The sequence below is a fragment of the Stomoxys calcitrans genome, chromosome 3, assembly GCF_963082655.1.
Source record: "Stomoxys calcitrans chromosome 3, idStoCalc2.1, whole genome shotgun sequence".
Classification (NCBI taxonomy): Eukaryota; Metazoa; Arthropoda; class Insecta; order Diptera; family Muscidae; genus Stomoxys; species Stomoxys calcitrans.
The window spans coordinates 128,170,892-128,188,377 of NC_081554.1; the positions used below are offsets into that span (position 1 = coordinate 128,170,892).

Here is a 17,486-nt window from a genome sequence, read left to right on the forward strand (position 1 = left end):
TTTCCTTTAGTTTCCATGTTTCCAAATTTATTAATTTTTTAAAAAATCACGTGTAACTATCACTTGTTATGATAATAAACTGAAACTGATCAAAAATTAGAACAAGCATCATAAAAAGTAACGGTACTTTCGAAGTAAACAAAGTAGACGCAGGCTTTTTGGTTGTCATAATTGCTTCTTATGAGACAAAAATACCGTTAGAACAAAGAAGCAAAAAAAACTTGTATTTTTGTTTTTGTTTTCTAATTTAAGAAATATAAAGAAACAACATATACAACAAAACTTAACTTTATTTATTTTTTTATGTTGTTTTTTAAATCATTAAAAAAGAAATTGTCACATGAACGCAGACTTTATGGACTATGTGTATACTTTATGGGGTCTGAGACAAATATTTCGAGTAGTTACAAACAGAATGACGAAATTAGTATATCCCCCATTCTATGGTGAAAGGTATAAAAACCAAGAAAATCAATGAGCGAAATGACGCACAATCGATGGAACGTTCCCGAATTCATCCAATTTCAGTAGGCTTCGACTCTAGGCCAAAAAATATTTGAAGACGATGGGATGGCAACCTGTGCTTTGTACAAAAGAGCAAAGAAGAGGTTATGCAGGGCTGATTCATTTTATGCATTAACGTTCAAATGCCGTATGATTACAGACGCATGGAGTCGTGAGTCGTGCGTGAGTAAAATTTTTGTCTCGTGAGCGTGCATGAACGTGAATCGACATAAAAATCACTCAAATTCTGAGTCGATCGATATGCTTATATCTATCTCTCTCTTCCATATACAAGTTTCGTGTTTTGCTTCACTGTGAAAACTCTTCAGTTTGGTCAATAATTTAACCATGAATTGTCTTACAAACGAACAACTCTTGCAAATTATGGAATTTTATTATCAAAATGCGTGCTAAAGTTCTTCGCGCGCTTCTTCCATTTTACGACGAAGCTCGTTTTTGGGCCAATGAGTCTCAAAATATTAGAATTGTCGATTCTGGAGTGAAGATTAGCCAGAAGCATTGCAAGAGCTACCAATGCATCCAAAAAAAGTCACAGTTTGGTGCGGTTTATGGACTGGTGGCATGGTTGGACCGAACTTCTTCAAAGATGAAGCGAATCGTAATGTAACCGTGAATGGTGAGCGCTACCGCGAGATGATATCCAACTTTTTTTGCCCAAAAAGCAAGAACTTGACTTGCATGACATGTGGTTTCAACAAGACGGTGCAAAAAGCCACACAGCACGCGTAACAATGGACTTATTGAGCGGCGAGTTCGGTGAACATTTTATTTCAAGTTGGGGACCGAAATAATTTTTTCGAAGTCACAGTTCGAAAAATTAAAACATGTTTTGTCTGCAAATTCATACAATTTGCAGAAACAAAGGTAAACAAAAGGTAGAAAGAAGAAAAAAAAAAAGAAATTCACATTGCTTTTACCATAAAATTTTTAGTGAAATGGTTTCACAGTTTTTATACCCTCCACCATAGGATGGGGGGTATATGAATTTCGTCATTCTGTTTGTAACTACTCGAAATATTCGTCTGAGACCCCATAAGTATATATATTCTTGATCGTCGCGACATTTTATGTCGATCTAAATCAAATCAAATCGTTCTAACATCACCAGATTGCAATCCTGTTTTCACAGTATTCTCCGGTTTGTTTATGGAAAAAGCTGTAGAGGTAATTACCTTCATTTTACAAAGGAATTTCTCGGTTGTATCTTTGTACAGTTTTGGGACACTAGATGTCTCTGTTACTTTTTTATTAAACGCCGCCAGCCCTTCTTTCTTTTATCGCACTTTCATTTTTTTAATACTACTAGAAACTCTCAACTTCTTGTGGAGCATTTTACCCACATTATTTTCGAAAAAGCTTTCGTAATTCGCATTGCAAGGCTCTGGAATAATCTCCCTGCTGATATGAAATATTTTTCACGTTCTAACACATTTAAAACAAAACTTATTTCAAACTTTCAAAATAACTAAATATTAAATAATTAATCTAATTAAAAAACCTATTTTTATTCATTCATTGACAATTACCACATCACCTTTACGTTTCATAAACATATATTTTATTATTGTTAAAAGGATGTGCGTTAGGGTCTTAGGGTTTAAGTTTTAATTTAATATTTATATTTTTTTTTCAATTTTTTAGGGTCTTAGATCTTAATTTTTCTTTTCTTTTGGTTTCATATAAACTTTATACTAAAAATTAAAATTTTTTAATAATTATGTATTCAAGCATTATGCCAGGATTAGTATCCCTATTTTGTTTAAATTTCTATCAACATACAACCCACTTGGGTTCGGAGGGATTAAAAAAATAAATAAATAAAAATAATATAAATAAATAAAATCTATCATACGGGTTACCTCATTTCACAAATATTTCACATTAGCCTGTGAAACGAAACCAACGTCATACCCGTATGACATCGGTAATGCATGGTCCGACCTGTTGACCAATCGATTACAAACCGGTGCGCGCTCCCAGACAATCTTGTATTTCTGACAAAAAATCTCAAGTCAGGAATCCAATTTCCGAAGAACACACACCGTGGAAGAATCGAAAGAACAGCGCCACACAACCCACATGTTCAAGGGAAACAATAGAGTTGGATACCCTGCCATCTCTAATCAACTCCAACGCCCAAACAGTCCCAGGGATGATTTTGAAGCTCCGACCCATATATGCGAATTATATTCCATTTTCGACATGATGTAGGTAGTATAGATATTAAGAAGATCAGAGGAAGTAAAATATTTTTTACTCCTCTTAAGAAGGCCCAAGCACTTGAATGCTTCCTTCGACACTTCGAATACATGTTTTGACCAACGGTCATCACATTAAATTTTCATGCCCAAAACATCAAGAGTCATCGACTGCTTGATGTCTACACCGTTGATAGTAAAATGTCAGTGAATCGTTTGTGGGACTAGAAACAGCACTGCGTCTTGCGTGCATTAAAATCTACACTGTTCATTCGACCCCACTCAGAAATGGACAGCACATCCTGGCGGAGTGTTACGTCCATAATCCACCTCCTGTCTTCAATCTCTCGAAGACTCGGCCTATGGTCGAATAGAAATGAATGACAGAGGTTGCTGTCATCCGCGAACGAGTAGATCGGATTCGAAGTCAGACCCAGTAGATCGTCAAGAAAAAAAGAGAGGGAGAAAGGACATAGCCTTGTGGTACTCCTGCGGTCAATCTATATTCGTCAGATTAGAACCCATCTACAAAAACTCTTATAGCGCGATCTGTGAGAAAGCTCGATATAAATCGGAAGTTATTATCGACACGAAAAGCAACAAGCCTTGAAAGGAGATATCCAGAGCCACGAACTTACTCTCACCGAACTGGTGAATAGAGCGACTCCAACTTTCAGATAGCAATGCCGTCAGGTCACCCGAGGAGCAATTTCTGCAGAATCCATATTGTCGGTCGCTAAGAAGACCATTGGACTCTAACTATCTCACAAGAGTATGGAAATAGTATGCAAAAATTTGACTAAGCGGATGGACTATTTGACTGCGCCAGTCATGGTCAACATTTGCATGAAATAATCCTCAAACATTGAATTATATGGCCCATACTATCGATTCAAATAAAGAGTTCATGCGTTTTTCCGAATTTTCTGTTTATTTTTTCTTTAAACTTTCCTATAGCCATTAAAAAATTACCCTTTATATACTTTCAATCATATACATACTTGAGTCGGAAACGGAACGTTTCGTTTGTGGAGAGTACAAAATTTGCAGTTTTTTGTGTTTGACATCTTACCACAAAATAAACGGTAAAAATATATTCAAAATTTATGTTGGAATATCATACCCCTTTTTATTCCCCATCGATTGAGTGCAAATTCATTCGCCCTCAAAGGATTAATTAAAGTCAACAAATCTTTCGCAGAATATCTTGTGTTACAAAAATAGTAAAATGTTTTGTTTGTTTTTTATTAAAATACAGCAAAGGTTGTAATAGATATTCCTAATTACGTACAATCATAAATATTATACATGAAAAGAAGAGAACAGTGGTAAAATATAGTTTAGCTAAGATTGTTTTGTCTACCTTAAAGGATATTAAAAACCATTTTAACACTAGAGTGTAACTAAACGGTATTAATGCAAACCTAAATATTAAATATGTTTTTGTTTTTTCATTAAATTAAAATATCAAAGTTCGCGTAAAACGTAGTTCCTACATAACTCTAAAATACAAATTGCTGCCGACGATTATATATCAATGCGGCAGTCATGAAGCTTCATCCTTAACAGTAGACGCCGAACTTTCTACCTTAGAACTTATACCAAAGTATTTATTCGTAAGAAAATCAAATTCACTTGATTGTGATAAGGCTTTTGCAATATCCGCTTGCTGAATAATACCTAAAGATTCATTTGCACCACCATTTTCTTGATACTTCAATGCTACAGACTTTCTGATAACTTTTTGTAGAAATAAATTAAGGGTATGGGCTAAAATGGTTTGTGTAGAGGGATGCCATACATTGGCACCTAGTTCTTCGGGCACTAGTGCTATGCTTAGATCTTTACATATGTGGGAAACTAAATTGCACTCATTCTCTAAATATGGCGGTGTTGGAAGATAAATTTGGTTGCTTTTTCCACCTGGAAGGGATTTCATCAGAGTATATTGGGATTTCGAGTGATTTTTAGCTTTTTGACAAGTACTTTCCTCCTCACTCATGTTGTCGACATCGATTATCAGGTTTTCATTTTCAACATGGTGATAGTTAGTTAATATGGGCCAAACGGTATTTGCCCACTTCCGTATGTCTTGAACGTCGGTTAAAGTGTCGCAGGGCACAATCTCTTTTTGTTTCAATTCACCTTTAAGCAGCTGTTTAAAGTCATTGGTGACTCCATCCTGTTTCTCCACAAATTTGGGCAACGATTTTATATCGGGAGTATAACCATATTGTCTGGCAAAATTTGCAATTTCTTTTGTTGACCAAAAGGTTTCCCGTGTTGTCTTATTGAGGTTTTGTAAATCTTTGTGGCTTCGCAATATTCGCGAAGTATTTTTGGCCCTAAGCCACTCGTACGAGCGTTGCTTGAAGGCTGTCAGGGATTGAAACTCGGCATAGCTGTGCGTGATAAAAGGATATGCCGAACTTACAGAATCCTTGGGAGCAATTAGTTGTAAACGTCTCAATACAAACTCGACAGCACTTTGCATACTCGTAAACTGTTGCTTCAGGACTCCTTTCTCGAATAAAACCCTTTTCATTTGCATTAATTGCAAAGAATTCAAGGATATGAGTCGCTGTTGTTTTAAACCCAAATGTATTTGAGGAGCATTATTGCTATAGAAGCTGTTTGGGCTTAACAAGTAATCGTGATCCACCTGCTTTATAATAGACTTTTCTTGATATAATTGTTCCAACGTCTGCTGTTGTTGCTGCTTTTGTTGTTTCAGCAAACTAACTTGAGGCTTTAGTAAAGAAACTTGTTTCTTTTGTTGCTGCTTCAATTTCATTTGCAATGGGTCGATTATGTACACTTTGCCTTCCTTGTGAAATACGATATTTCTCGCTGCTGATCCATTGGATTTTGGGAGAATTTTTGAAGCATCTGGCTTTGTCACCGTTTGTGGTTTACTGGCGGGTAGTGCTGACGTCGTTGTGACAGTTGTTGTGGGGGAAACAGCGGTTATTGTACTAAAAGTTACGACTCGCGGTTTGGTTTGCATATTCTCAGGTACTATTTTGAATATATTCGGTTTCATTGTAATTCCGCCAGGGTTAATAGTAGACTTGTTATTAGCCCCATTTGCCACTCGTTGGATGGGTGTGGCACCTCCTTTGGCTGATTGTGATGTATTTATAACTAGAAAGAGATACGATAAAAACAATTCATTTTTCTGGTCTCATATAAAGGAACGACAAATATTTCTAAATGATTAGCAATCATAATTTTACCATATCAATAAATAAGAAAACGTATATATGCGAGGAATATCGCAAGTATTTGGTGTCACAATTAAAAGTTTTTGTAAATCACGCTTCGCGCTTAATTTATTCGCTCTTGAAATAATTCAATCGGATATATTGCGGCTGCGTAGCGTTCTCTGTTTCTACCCAGAAAAAAATATCACGAGATTTTTTTTTTGTATTTGAAAAAAAGAATATTTTCAATTAAAGAATTGATTGAATCAAACATTTTTATACCCTCCACTATAGGATGGAGGTATACTAACTAACTATACTAACTATTCGTCTAAGACCTCATAAATCGATCTAGCCATGTCCGTCCGACCATCTGCCAAAAGCACCCTAACTTTAGAAGGAGTAAAGCTAGGCGCTTGAAATTTTGCACAAATACTTCTTATTATTGTAAAGGGTGATTTTTTTGAGGTTAGGATTTTCATGCATTAGTATTTGACAGATCACGTGGGATTTCAGACATGGTGTCAAAGAGAAAGATGATCATGAATAGACTTACTAACGAGCAACGCTTGCAAATCATTGACGCAACGTTACGGTGAATGAACACATTTCGAACCGAACACTGATTTTGGTAATAAAATTCAATGATTTGCAAGCGTTGCTCGTTAGTAAGTCTATTCATGATGAAATGTCAAAGCATACTGAGCATCTTTCTCTTTGACACCATATCTGAAATCCCACGTGATCTGTCAAATACTAATGCATGAAAATCCTAACCTCAAAAAAATCACCCTTTAGATCGGTTGGGATTGTAAATGGGCCAAATTGGCCCATGTTTTTATATAGCTGCCATATTAAGCAATCTTGGGTCCTGACTTCTTGAGCTTATAGAGGGTGCAATTCTTATCCGATTCAGCTGAAATTTTGCACGTGGTTGTTATTGTTGTAGCAGATTGTTGTGTTCTATATTTCGTCCGCTTGATTCTGTTGAGTGTTTGCGACTAAGATGGGGTGCGTCCACAGGGATCTGGGTCTGAGTCGAGTGGGTCTGGCTGGACGGTTTTGGGGCGGTCACCTTGGTAATTACACCCAATTTTTAATATTCGATGTGCATATTCGTACTCTACTCTCGAATAGCTTTCATTGAAGTCCCATATTTTCCACTTTTGATATTGCGATTTGTTAATTGTTGTTGTTGTAGCAGTGTGTTTTACACCGAGACGGCAGCCCTTGCCGATGGAGGATTCCATCTGGTCAATCCGGTACGTACAACCGGCTGCCATGGGATTGTAATTGTGAATACCATATATATATATAACTCCCAAATACCTTGATTTGAGTGCCATATCATCCCAATCGGCAAATATGTTCTGCTGAGGATTTTTGGGATGTGCAAATGCCCCCAGACACCAGAATACATTTCTATATCAGATTTGTACTCTACTTTTAAATACCTTTGATACCCATATTGCCCAAATCGAGTGTCCTGCTGAGTGGTGCTTTTGGCAATGGGGACGGCAAATAGGATAACATTTTTATACCAAGTTCGTACTCTATTCTTAAATACCCTTCATTTAATACCCATATTTTCCCAATCGGTAAACCTGTCCATTCCGGTGGGGTTTGGGATGGTGCATCCCCGCAGATTATTTGAACCCAAAATTTTATACCAATATCTGTTTTTGGCGTACCATAAGGTGACATACAAAATTTTAATTTTAATCGGTGCACCCATCTCCGAGATGTGGCGTTTAGAAAATGGGGTTAAGGAGGACGTGTGAAATTTTCATTTTTTTTTATTTTACGAAAAGTTATAATAAAAATGTTCAAGATTTTTTTGAAAATTATTATTTCCATATTAATTTGCAGTCTGAGCAATCCGTAAAAATTTTTTGAGTTAGTAACATACATCCAATACATGTAAATGTTTGCCAAGTCACTGATGCGAAAACGCAACACCTGTCGAAAATGTTAAGGTTAAGAGTATTTTCCTTTTGCAGCGCAGCAAGAAAGAAAACAAACTCATCTTCATATATTTCTGCCAAAAGAAGACATCCCACTATTACAAAAAAACACACTTGCCCAACTGCTACTCAAACAATCGTCGATTCCTAAAAGAGTATGTTTCCAATGTGAGCATATTGCAGCCTACACTGTTTGCGGCTTGCCGTTCCTCTGATTCACACATTTTCCAAAAATGATTTTCCTAAAGACAAAATTTCAATGAAGTGTTCTCTTAACACAAATTTTAATGAAATATTCAAAGAGACCAACATTTTGGCCCAGGCCCGGGCCTCATCGAAAATATTTTTACAAAAGACTAAATTTGTATGTAATTTTTTCTTAAGGCACAACTGAAATGAAATTTTTTGTACACACAAAATTTCAATGAAATTTTCTCAACAGACAAAATTTTATTAAAAAATTCTCCAACGACGAAATTTGGCAAAAGCGCTAGGCCCCTCAAAATTAAATTTTTTAAAGGCACAAAATTTTTTTCTTTTGCAAGATTTAAATAATTTTTTTGTCTAATATCAATGAAATTTTTTCCCCATGTTAAAATGTTAATGAAATTTGTATTGTCTAAAGACAAAACTTTGTAGACAAAATTTCAATTAAGTTTTACAAAGACAAAATTTCAAAAAAAATTTTTAAGACAAAATTTAAACAACAAAACAAAATTTTGAAACACATGCAGTCAATCATTCATCAAGTCAAGTTTTTCATGTAATTTATTATTAGTATTATTATTGATTTTTCATTTTAGCTGTCTCAACGAGTAGTTTTTCATCCATTATTAAATATTTAATTTCAAGTTTTTTGTTTATTAGGGAGAAGATCATTAAATTTCACATGTGGACATGTCAGACAGAACTCTACTGTACTCTAACGCGAAATCGGTAAATATTAATATAGTGCAAGGGTATTTATTATCCGGTAAATATTAAAATAGTGCAAGGGTTTTTATCCGGATACCCATTTCACTATCTGTTCAATCCCATGGCAGCCAGTTGTACGCACCGGATGGACCTGATGGAAACATCATCGGCAAGGTCTGCCGCCTCAGTGTACGTGTTCGTCCTTTTTGCGTCATGGGAGAGGCTTATCCAGGAGTGCCTTCTCCATGCCGGGATTGAAAAGAACCCAGGACCCTTGTTCTGTTCGGTTTGCCAGAACCGCTTCCATCATAGATCTGTATCGGTGAGGTATAACCGGTGCATGGAATGGGTACATTTTCGATCTTGCTTCACTACGGGAGTATAATCAGACTGAATATGTTGCTAGGTGCTTGGCGAACATAGACAGCAGTAGGTCACAAGCGTCTTCGTCATCGCCTTCTGCGTCCTCGTCGTCGGACTCTCCAGTACGGCAATATACGCCACGGCAGTATCCCAGCCCCAATATTGCCAGACCAGTGTCGGGAAGTATAACATTTTAGCAATTGAATTGCAACGGTCTCCGAATAAAGATCGACGAGATAGTGGTTTTTATGAATGGGAAGAACATATTGGTTGCAGCGATCCAGGAAACGAAGTTGACCAACACCTACAGCTTGCACGTTGTGACGGATACAATGTGCTAAGTAAGGATCGTTTAAGAAATGGAAGGGGTTGACCTTCGTGATACACCATTCAATGCAGTGGCCCGGATAGAGCTATATATACATACCGCCGGTTGGTAGCTGTGTCCCAATTAATGACCAAGCTTACAAGCCCGTCATAAGTGGTCTACTATCTGGCCATAATCGTCTAGTTCAAGGAGACTTAAATGCGCATCACATTTCATAGTTTAGGCAGAGGAGATTGAAGGCTCCACGTTTTGCGCGGCGAATAAGGATTCCCCCACTAGGATTACGAGAAGGTGTAGCAGTTTGCCAGACATTTCCATTGCATCTCTTGATCTGCTGGGTGACGTATGCTGGCAAGCCGCCATTTCTTTGGGATCAGACCACCTCCCCATAATTCTCATCATCAACCGACCACCCGACTTCATAACCTCTGAACGCCGACGTTTATCAATCAGAAGAAGTCTGATTGGGCCGGCTTCGAAAGTGCTAGTTGTCGAGAGGAAATTCTGAAACATTATTAACGCAGCCGCCGTTCTTTTTATACCAGGCGGTCGAATACCCCAAGTGAAGGCCAATTTCCCGACGCAGGCAGTGGTCCTAGCAGACGAGCGTGATGGGATTCGTTATATGGACCCCACAACAGCGAGCTGAATCTGGAAATAAACAGGGTAGTCAACGAACATTAGCGGAATTTGTGGCTGGAACACTTGGAGCAATGTAACTTAGGCGCCGGTGTAGGCAAACTGTGGACCACTGTTAAGTCACTCTCGAACCCCGGTAGACGGGACGACAGGACCTCAGTCACTTTTGGCGAGATAACCGTGACTGATCCGAAGAGATGCCCCAGGTTGTTCAACCGTGAATTTATTGTGCATCCCGAGAGAGACAGGGCAAGGAGGAGAGCCATTCGTGGTATCCGAGCCGGTGAACAGCCATCACAATTTACCGTGGGCGAAGTTACGAATGTCATCCGTGGCGCCAAATCCTCCAAGGCGTTAGGCCCCGACGGAATCTCTACATTGATGCTGAAGAATCTGGATTCACCTGGAATTAAGTACCTTACCACTGTCCTCAACCTGTCATTGATCACTCTTATAGTTCCCGATGTCTGGAAAATGGTCAGAGTGATCCCGCTACTGAAGCCTGGAAAAGACCCGAGTTTGGGGGAGTCGTACAGATCGATCTCCCTTCTCTCACCAGTGGCAAAGACGCTTGAGGCATTACTCCTCCCGAGCCTCGTAGGAGAATTTCCATTCGCCGAGCATCAACATGGATTTCGGAGACTGCACAGCACAACAACAGCTTTGCATGCCATTACCACACACATTTGCCGTGGCTTCAATCATCCCAGGCCATGTGATAGGACTGTCCTCGTAGCACTGAATCTATCGAAGGCATTCGACACGGTCAACCATGACAAATTATTTGAGGACATCGCCAACACGTCCCTCCAGCCAGGCCTGAAACGATGGGTCGCGAATTATCTGTGTGGTCGCCAGTCATTTGTGGAATTTAGGGATAAGCAGTCGAAACACCGTAGAGTGAAACAGGGAGTTCCCCAAGGTGGGGTGATATCTCCGGCACTGTTTAACCTCTACCTATCCTCCATTCCACCCCCTCCAGACGGCATAGAGATCGTATCATATGCGGACGATTGTACGATGATGTCACCAGGCCCCCCACCCATTGATGACATCTGCGATAGGAACGTCTACCTCAACGAAATTGCCTCATGTTTCGCTGCCAGAAATCTGAAGATATCTGCCACCAAATCTTCAGCCGCGTGAGGAGAATACTAAGCTGAAAGTGATGGTCGATGGAGAAATGATTTCGGCCATCAAGTGTCCCAAAATACTTGGCGTCACATTTGACATTCTTACACATTCTCCCCACATGCCACAGCAATTTGCGATAAACTCAAAAGTTGAAACAAGGTCCTGAAACCACTTGCCGGCAGCACTTGGGCTGCTGACAAAGAATCCTTGTTGATCACGTACAAAGCAATTGGCCCGTCTGTGGTAAGTTATGCAGCACCAGTGTGGCCTCGTCAGCTCTGTGACACGCAGTGGAATAACATTCAGATCTGTTGGAATGCCGCCCTTCGAACTGCGGCAGGCTGTCTCCTTTGTTCTCATGTCGACCAACTCCATCAGGAGCCAAAGATCCTACCAGTGCGAAGACATAAATACATGCTGTCTTAGCAATAACTTTTGGGCTGTTATCGCAGGGACCATCCATGACGACTAATAGATTTAAAACGATTTAAAACAAGTAAAAGCATGCTACGTGCGGCTGGTCTGAATAATGGGAACCCACAACCATGGATTCTCCTAAAAGACGTGCACCCCACATTTTTTCAAAATCGAAAATTGCCAAAATTCTTCTATTACTTTTTTTTTTGAAAATTGTGGTCCCTATTTGTTGCAAGTTGTTATTGTAGCATTGTGTTGTACACTGAGGCGGCAGCTCTTGCCGATGAAGGACTCCATCCGGTCAATCCGGTACGTACAACCGGCTGTCATGGGATTGCGGTACAGGTACTGACCCATCGACGGTGATATTTGGTCATAAAGTCAAAGCTGAATTTTGCACTGATTGCCAACACACTATTTATAGACCGATCCTAATTTTTCAATACCTTCAAAAGGTGGTTGTCTTCGCGAATATCTTTTGGAAGTTGTATTTATGGCTTTGAACGCTCGACAACAGCAACGGCTCTTGCTGCTGCTTCGTGTGCACATATTCGTATCCCAGTCATTCGAATCCCGGATCATTGAGCTCGTCCCAAAAGGGAAACAAATCGAAGAATTGTGAAATTAAATGATCTTCCTAGGAGGCAAAACAAAAACTTGAAAATAAAAATTCGGCAGAGCACAGACGGGATCCGAAACTGGGCATACGGAGCAGCAGCAGAGCCGTTGCCGTTGTCCAGCGTTCAAAGCCAATAATACTACTTCCAAAAGATGCACACAAATGACGAGCGAATGCCATAGAAGGTAAGTAGTCGTAAAGAAAAAAAGTCTACCACTAAAGACTTGTGTTAGTGTCGTGCTCACATCGTAGACACGTTTTCGCGGTATATTCGGTTTAAGTACGACCTACCAATCCATTGCCCTTGAAGCCTCCACACCAAACAAGGGCGATGAGCTATTCTAACCAAATAACTAAAACGCGTCCCATGGTGGTAGGTCTGTGCTGTGGTCTCTGGCTTTCTTTTTCCATTAATAAAATCTTCGAAAGAGAAACAAAACGAAAAATTACTAATTATTCATTTTAAAAGTTTTTCAGACTAACGAGGAAAATATTTCTCTTAGAGACATTTTTTAAATAATATTTTTCTTCGGAAAAAAAAAACAGTTAAAATAATAAAACGTGAATTAAAAGAAAATTCATATAGAAATTTTTTGTTAAATGTTTGTCTTTCCGAACAATTTTTGTAAAAACAAACATTTAGCAAGAAAATTCCATGTAGATTTCGGCTTAAAGAAACTTTTAATCATTTTTTTCGTTTTAAACAATCACATTAATTTTATCTTTTGAAAAAATTACATTACGATTCCGTCTTTGAAAAAAATTACATTGACCCATTAACGTCGAAAAATACCGAAGAATAGAGCTGCTTTAAAAAAATTGTAGCACGAGTTAGGAAAGAGGTATCGTCAAGTGGACGGCTGGAACGAGTTACAACAATTTTTCCCGTCATGTTTTGGGTGAAAATTGGATTCTCGAAAGTCGATAATTTTTTCCAAAAATCAAAAGAAAAAATTTCTCAAAATTATTAGGAGTGAGAATCTGTTTTAATGTCTTATTGCATTTGATGGTTTCTATATTAAAAAAAAAATAAATTAACGGCAATAAAACTACTTCTTTTGACAGCATGTGCTGTTTTATGCCAAAATCATTAAATCCAGCTGACTTCGCTAAATGGTCATAAAATATTAAGAAAATGATTTTTTTTTTGTTGTAAGCCTTAGGAAATAAAAAGATATATTTTTTTTGTTTTTAAAATTAATAATATTTAAAAGAATTTAAGAAAATTCCTACGTCAATATTAATTCTCTAAATTGTGAATATATAAAAATTCATCAATATCGGACAACGGAGTCGAGGGTCAGGCGTAATGGGTTGAAATTTTGTCTTTAAAAATATTTATTGAAATTTGTCGATAAAAAAATTTAGGACATTTTTGTAATAATAAGCAAATTGTATCGCAAAATGCAAATTTTCAATGAAATTTTGGATTTAGAAAATAATCTCGAGGTAAGGTGGTCTTTAGAGAGTTTTTCGCTGAAATTTAGTCCTTAAAAACGTTCATTAAAATTTAGTCATTAGAAATATTTTATTGAGATTTTTCCATAAGAATGTTATATTTCGAAAAAAATTTAATTAAAATGTTGTCACTAGAAAAAATTTTAAAGACATCTTGTCTTTAAAAATAAATTCGAGAGGGTTCCGGGCCATGATTACGTTTTGTCATTAGAAAATGTTACGCTGAAATTTTATCTTAGAAAAAATTTCATTAAAATTTGTCTAGAAAAAAATTTATTAAAATTTAGTTTTTACTAAGAATTTCATCACAATTGTATCCTTAAGAAAAATAATTTTATGGCGGCCCTGGCCTCAGCAAAATTTCATCTTTGTAGTATATTATAAATATTAAATCTTGTCATTTTAAAAAAATGTTACTGAAATTTTTTGTTTCGAATAAATTTTATTTAAATTTTTTCTTCAGACAAAACCTTTTTGGTGGCGCTCGAGCCTGAGGTCAATATGTCAAATCGGGAGATCGGTTTAAATGGGAACTATGTCAGGTTATAGACCGATTCAGACAATATTTGGTGCGATTGTTGGAAGCCGTAACGGAACATTTCAGCGCAATCGGTTAATAATTGCAGTTTTTAGGAGCTCAAGAAATCGAAGGACCACTTTATATGGGAGCTATATCATAATCTGAACCGATATGGCCCATTTGTAATCCCCAATCTCCTACTTCTAGAAGCTCAAGCTTTATGTTTGAGCTATATCCAAATATGTACCGATATGGCCCATTGGCAATCCCCAACGAATTACATCAATAAAAAGTATCTGTGCAAAATTTCGTGCAGCTCTACGCGTTTGACCGCTATCGTGATTTCAACAGACGGACGGACAGCAGGAAGGAAGGACATGGCTAAATAGACTTAAAATGGGTATAAAAAATATATACCTAATATCTTTTATACGCCATCATGGCATGTTTGTTAACGTTTTTTGCTTACTAATAAGGTATTGTGGGTTGAACACAGACCTAGGATCTAAAGTTAAAAAATTGACTTTGTCTATTAACAAACAAAGATTAACCAAAATTAGAGAATTGAAGGTTTTTTGTAATAAAGAAAAAAAAGGAAAATACATACCCGAAGAGGGTCTCATACTAGTCGATCCAACAGTAGAAAGTTTGGGCGCCATAGATGACACGGATAGTGTTTCGTTTAAAGTTGACGTTGCTACAGATGATGCAGCCACCAGCATTTGCATATATTTTACTTTTCCCGTGGAGTCGACCAATTGGACTAATTTCTTTTGTAGTATTTGTTTTGGTTCATTGTTCTTAACAATGGGTAAAGCATTTCCAATAGTTGCAACACAGGTTGGAGAAGCCACAGGCGTTGTATATGTATTTGTTGTGTTTGTTACGCACTTTGTGACCGGCAGTATAGTTCTTTTTACCGCAGATGCTACTGGATTCGAAGGCATTACAAGTTTGCCGCCTTTGTTAAACGTAATGGATGTTTTGCCTAATGTTACCGTATTGTGACCCACAACAGGGCGTGCATTAGAGACGACAAAAGTTGCGTTTAGAGGCAATATTTTAGGTACAACAAAGGGTCTATTGACGGTATTTATAATTTTAATTTGGGTAGCTGTTGTAGCCGTTTGTATTGCAGTAACTTTCAAACTGCACTGATTTCTTGTAATACTTTCCAACTTGTCGAAATTTGTGTTTAACACTTCCGAATTTGTACTGGAAACTATGTGCTTCTTATTTATCTCCGTCAGTGTTTTTGTGGGAGACTTCGGAACAAGTTTGGAAGGAGATGGCAACTTTTGTGGACTCTTATTTTCCAGGGGTTCAGGAATTACAAATGTTGGTTGAATTTTTTCAATATCGGCACTTATAGAATTTTGACTTGCTTCTATTTTGTTAAGAAATTCCAACAAGTTATCGTCGACTAATTCCTCGGAAGTAGATACTTGAGTATTTTTAGCTGTTTCAGAGACCTTTACCACTTCTGTTTTTGGTGTATCGATCTTATTGGTCACAACTTCGTGCGGGATTTCAACGTTTCTTAGCCAAACCTCCAGTAAAGTTTCTGCTCCTAATGTTTGTATTCCTGTATGGGATTTGTCCAAAACAACTGTGTGCAACAGTTGTACTGGTTTCTGGTTGTATTCTGAATGAAAATATAACTGAACTCTTATGGGGAATTCTCCCCAACCTCTTCGGGCTACTTGAAAAGGTGGTTCTTGAACATCCACCACGTCGTTGGGACGATACGAATGGTGCAAATTAAATCTTACTTTTCTTACATATTTCTCGATAGGCACTGCCGTGTCCTTTGCTTGCACATAAACCAACCATTTGTGAGTTAGAATTTGCGCCTTATTTCGGGGATCCCTCTCTTGTTCTGTGCCAATGAACTTTGAAGTGTTACCTACCACAATCAAATGTTTTATTTTATTATTTAAACGAGAGGCATTCAAGGGCTTCCCATGTGGCTGATTTGTTGTTGTCGATTTGGCAATGTTCGTGTGGGGCTGAGTAACTGCTTTTGGCGTCTTGTGCACTTGAGCTGCATTTATCAGAGCTGCAATGTCTGTACGCGGATCCTCATCTATTGAATGGTCAATGACAATGCCTTGCCCTTTAATAATTTGTTTAAGTTTCCTCTCCTCCCTCTTTTGAACTTCCGACTTCGCCCTTATAGTCTGAACGGCATTTTGCGCCGCTGTCCTTTTTGGACAAGAGCGAATAACATCCGACAAATCTTTGGGCTTCTTTCCTATTAGCTTTTTCAATGAAGGATGTATTTGCATTTGAGGGCCCTTGTCCTCTCTTGTGAAAAGAGTTTGAACACCCCTAACAGCCGACGTGGTCACCGCTGCCAGTGGTAAGTCCTGCTTTTTATAATACGATGAAACCAAAGTGTAGCGCAGTTTATCCAACATATGGCGAGCCTTTGCAAGGCGTTCATCGATTTCTAATAGTTGTTTCTGCTTGAATACCAGTTCAGTGTTAAACTCTTTTTCAATGATTTCTTGCACCTTGTGCAAGTATTCGTTATTTTGTGCATCATTGTTGCCCTCTAAAGCGCTCTGTACTTTAGGTCTCTTGCTATCGCCTGATTTAACTGCGATTGGTGATTCGTCAACATATGGGGGCGGCTGATCTTTAGGGTAGTCCGGATCATGGTATTCGCTATGTTTACGTTTCCTAGGTGATGATGACTGTCCACTGAACATGACACCACCATTAACCGATAACTGCTGCCTTCTTTTCGTTACTCTGCCGGACACACCTGTAGACTTGGTGTGACTGGACTAAAAAGGTTTGAATTTTCACGCAATTCCAAACAATTAAGATTTGTTAATTATTTTATATTTGATTTGCTTTATTTATCAAATGTTTGGTGTGTTGTGAAGGTTTACACTAACAATGTTGTGACACGCAATCAGCTGGTGCAATTTTTCATTGACAGTAGGGCCAACTGTCACGGCTCCTAATGCATTGGGTTTGTACGTGAACCATTCTAAATTACCATCAACCGCCCAGTTAGTTACCATTTTTGGGAAATAATTACGTAATGGCGTTCAGGCCAAAGCTATTATCGATGACCCTTTTTTTCCGGTATAATTCATGGAAAACTTGTTTTCCTTGCAGTATACTTCAAAAGTTCTATTGGCAAAGCGAGTCGTTTTGAACAGCAAGGCAAAAAAATTAGTATTCGCTGC

General features: G+C 38.0%; 1 protein-coding gene and 1 long non-coding RNA gene across 2 annotated transcripts; one reads left to right on the forward strand and one right to left on the reverse strand.

Moving 5' to 3' along the window:
* Positions 1-4,062: 4,062 nt before the first annotated feature.
* On the reverse strand, positions 4,063-17,169 carry LOC106090747 (uncharacterized). The gene is made up of 2 exons (XM_013257034.2): positions 14,891-17,169; positions 4,063-5,867 (listed from the first exon to the last, which is right to left on the reverse strand). The coding sequence occupies exons 1-2, from the start codon at positions 16,995-16,997 to the stop codon at positions 4,270-4,272; spliced, it is 3,705 nt and encodes a 1,234-aa protein (XP_013112488.2). The 5' UTR covers positions 16,998-17,169; the 3' UTR covers positions 4,063-4,269.
* LOC131995964 (uncharacterized) lies at positions 13,591-14,592 on the forward strand. Its single transcript, XR_009397717.1, has 2 exons — positions 13,591-13,754; positions 14,227-14,592. It is a non-coding gene; the product is annotated as an uncharacterized LOC131995964 (long non-coding RNA).
* Positions 17,170-17,486: the final 317 nt, after the last annotated feature.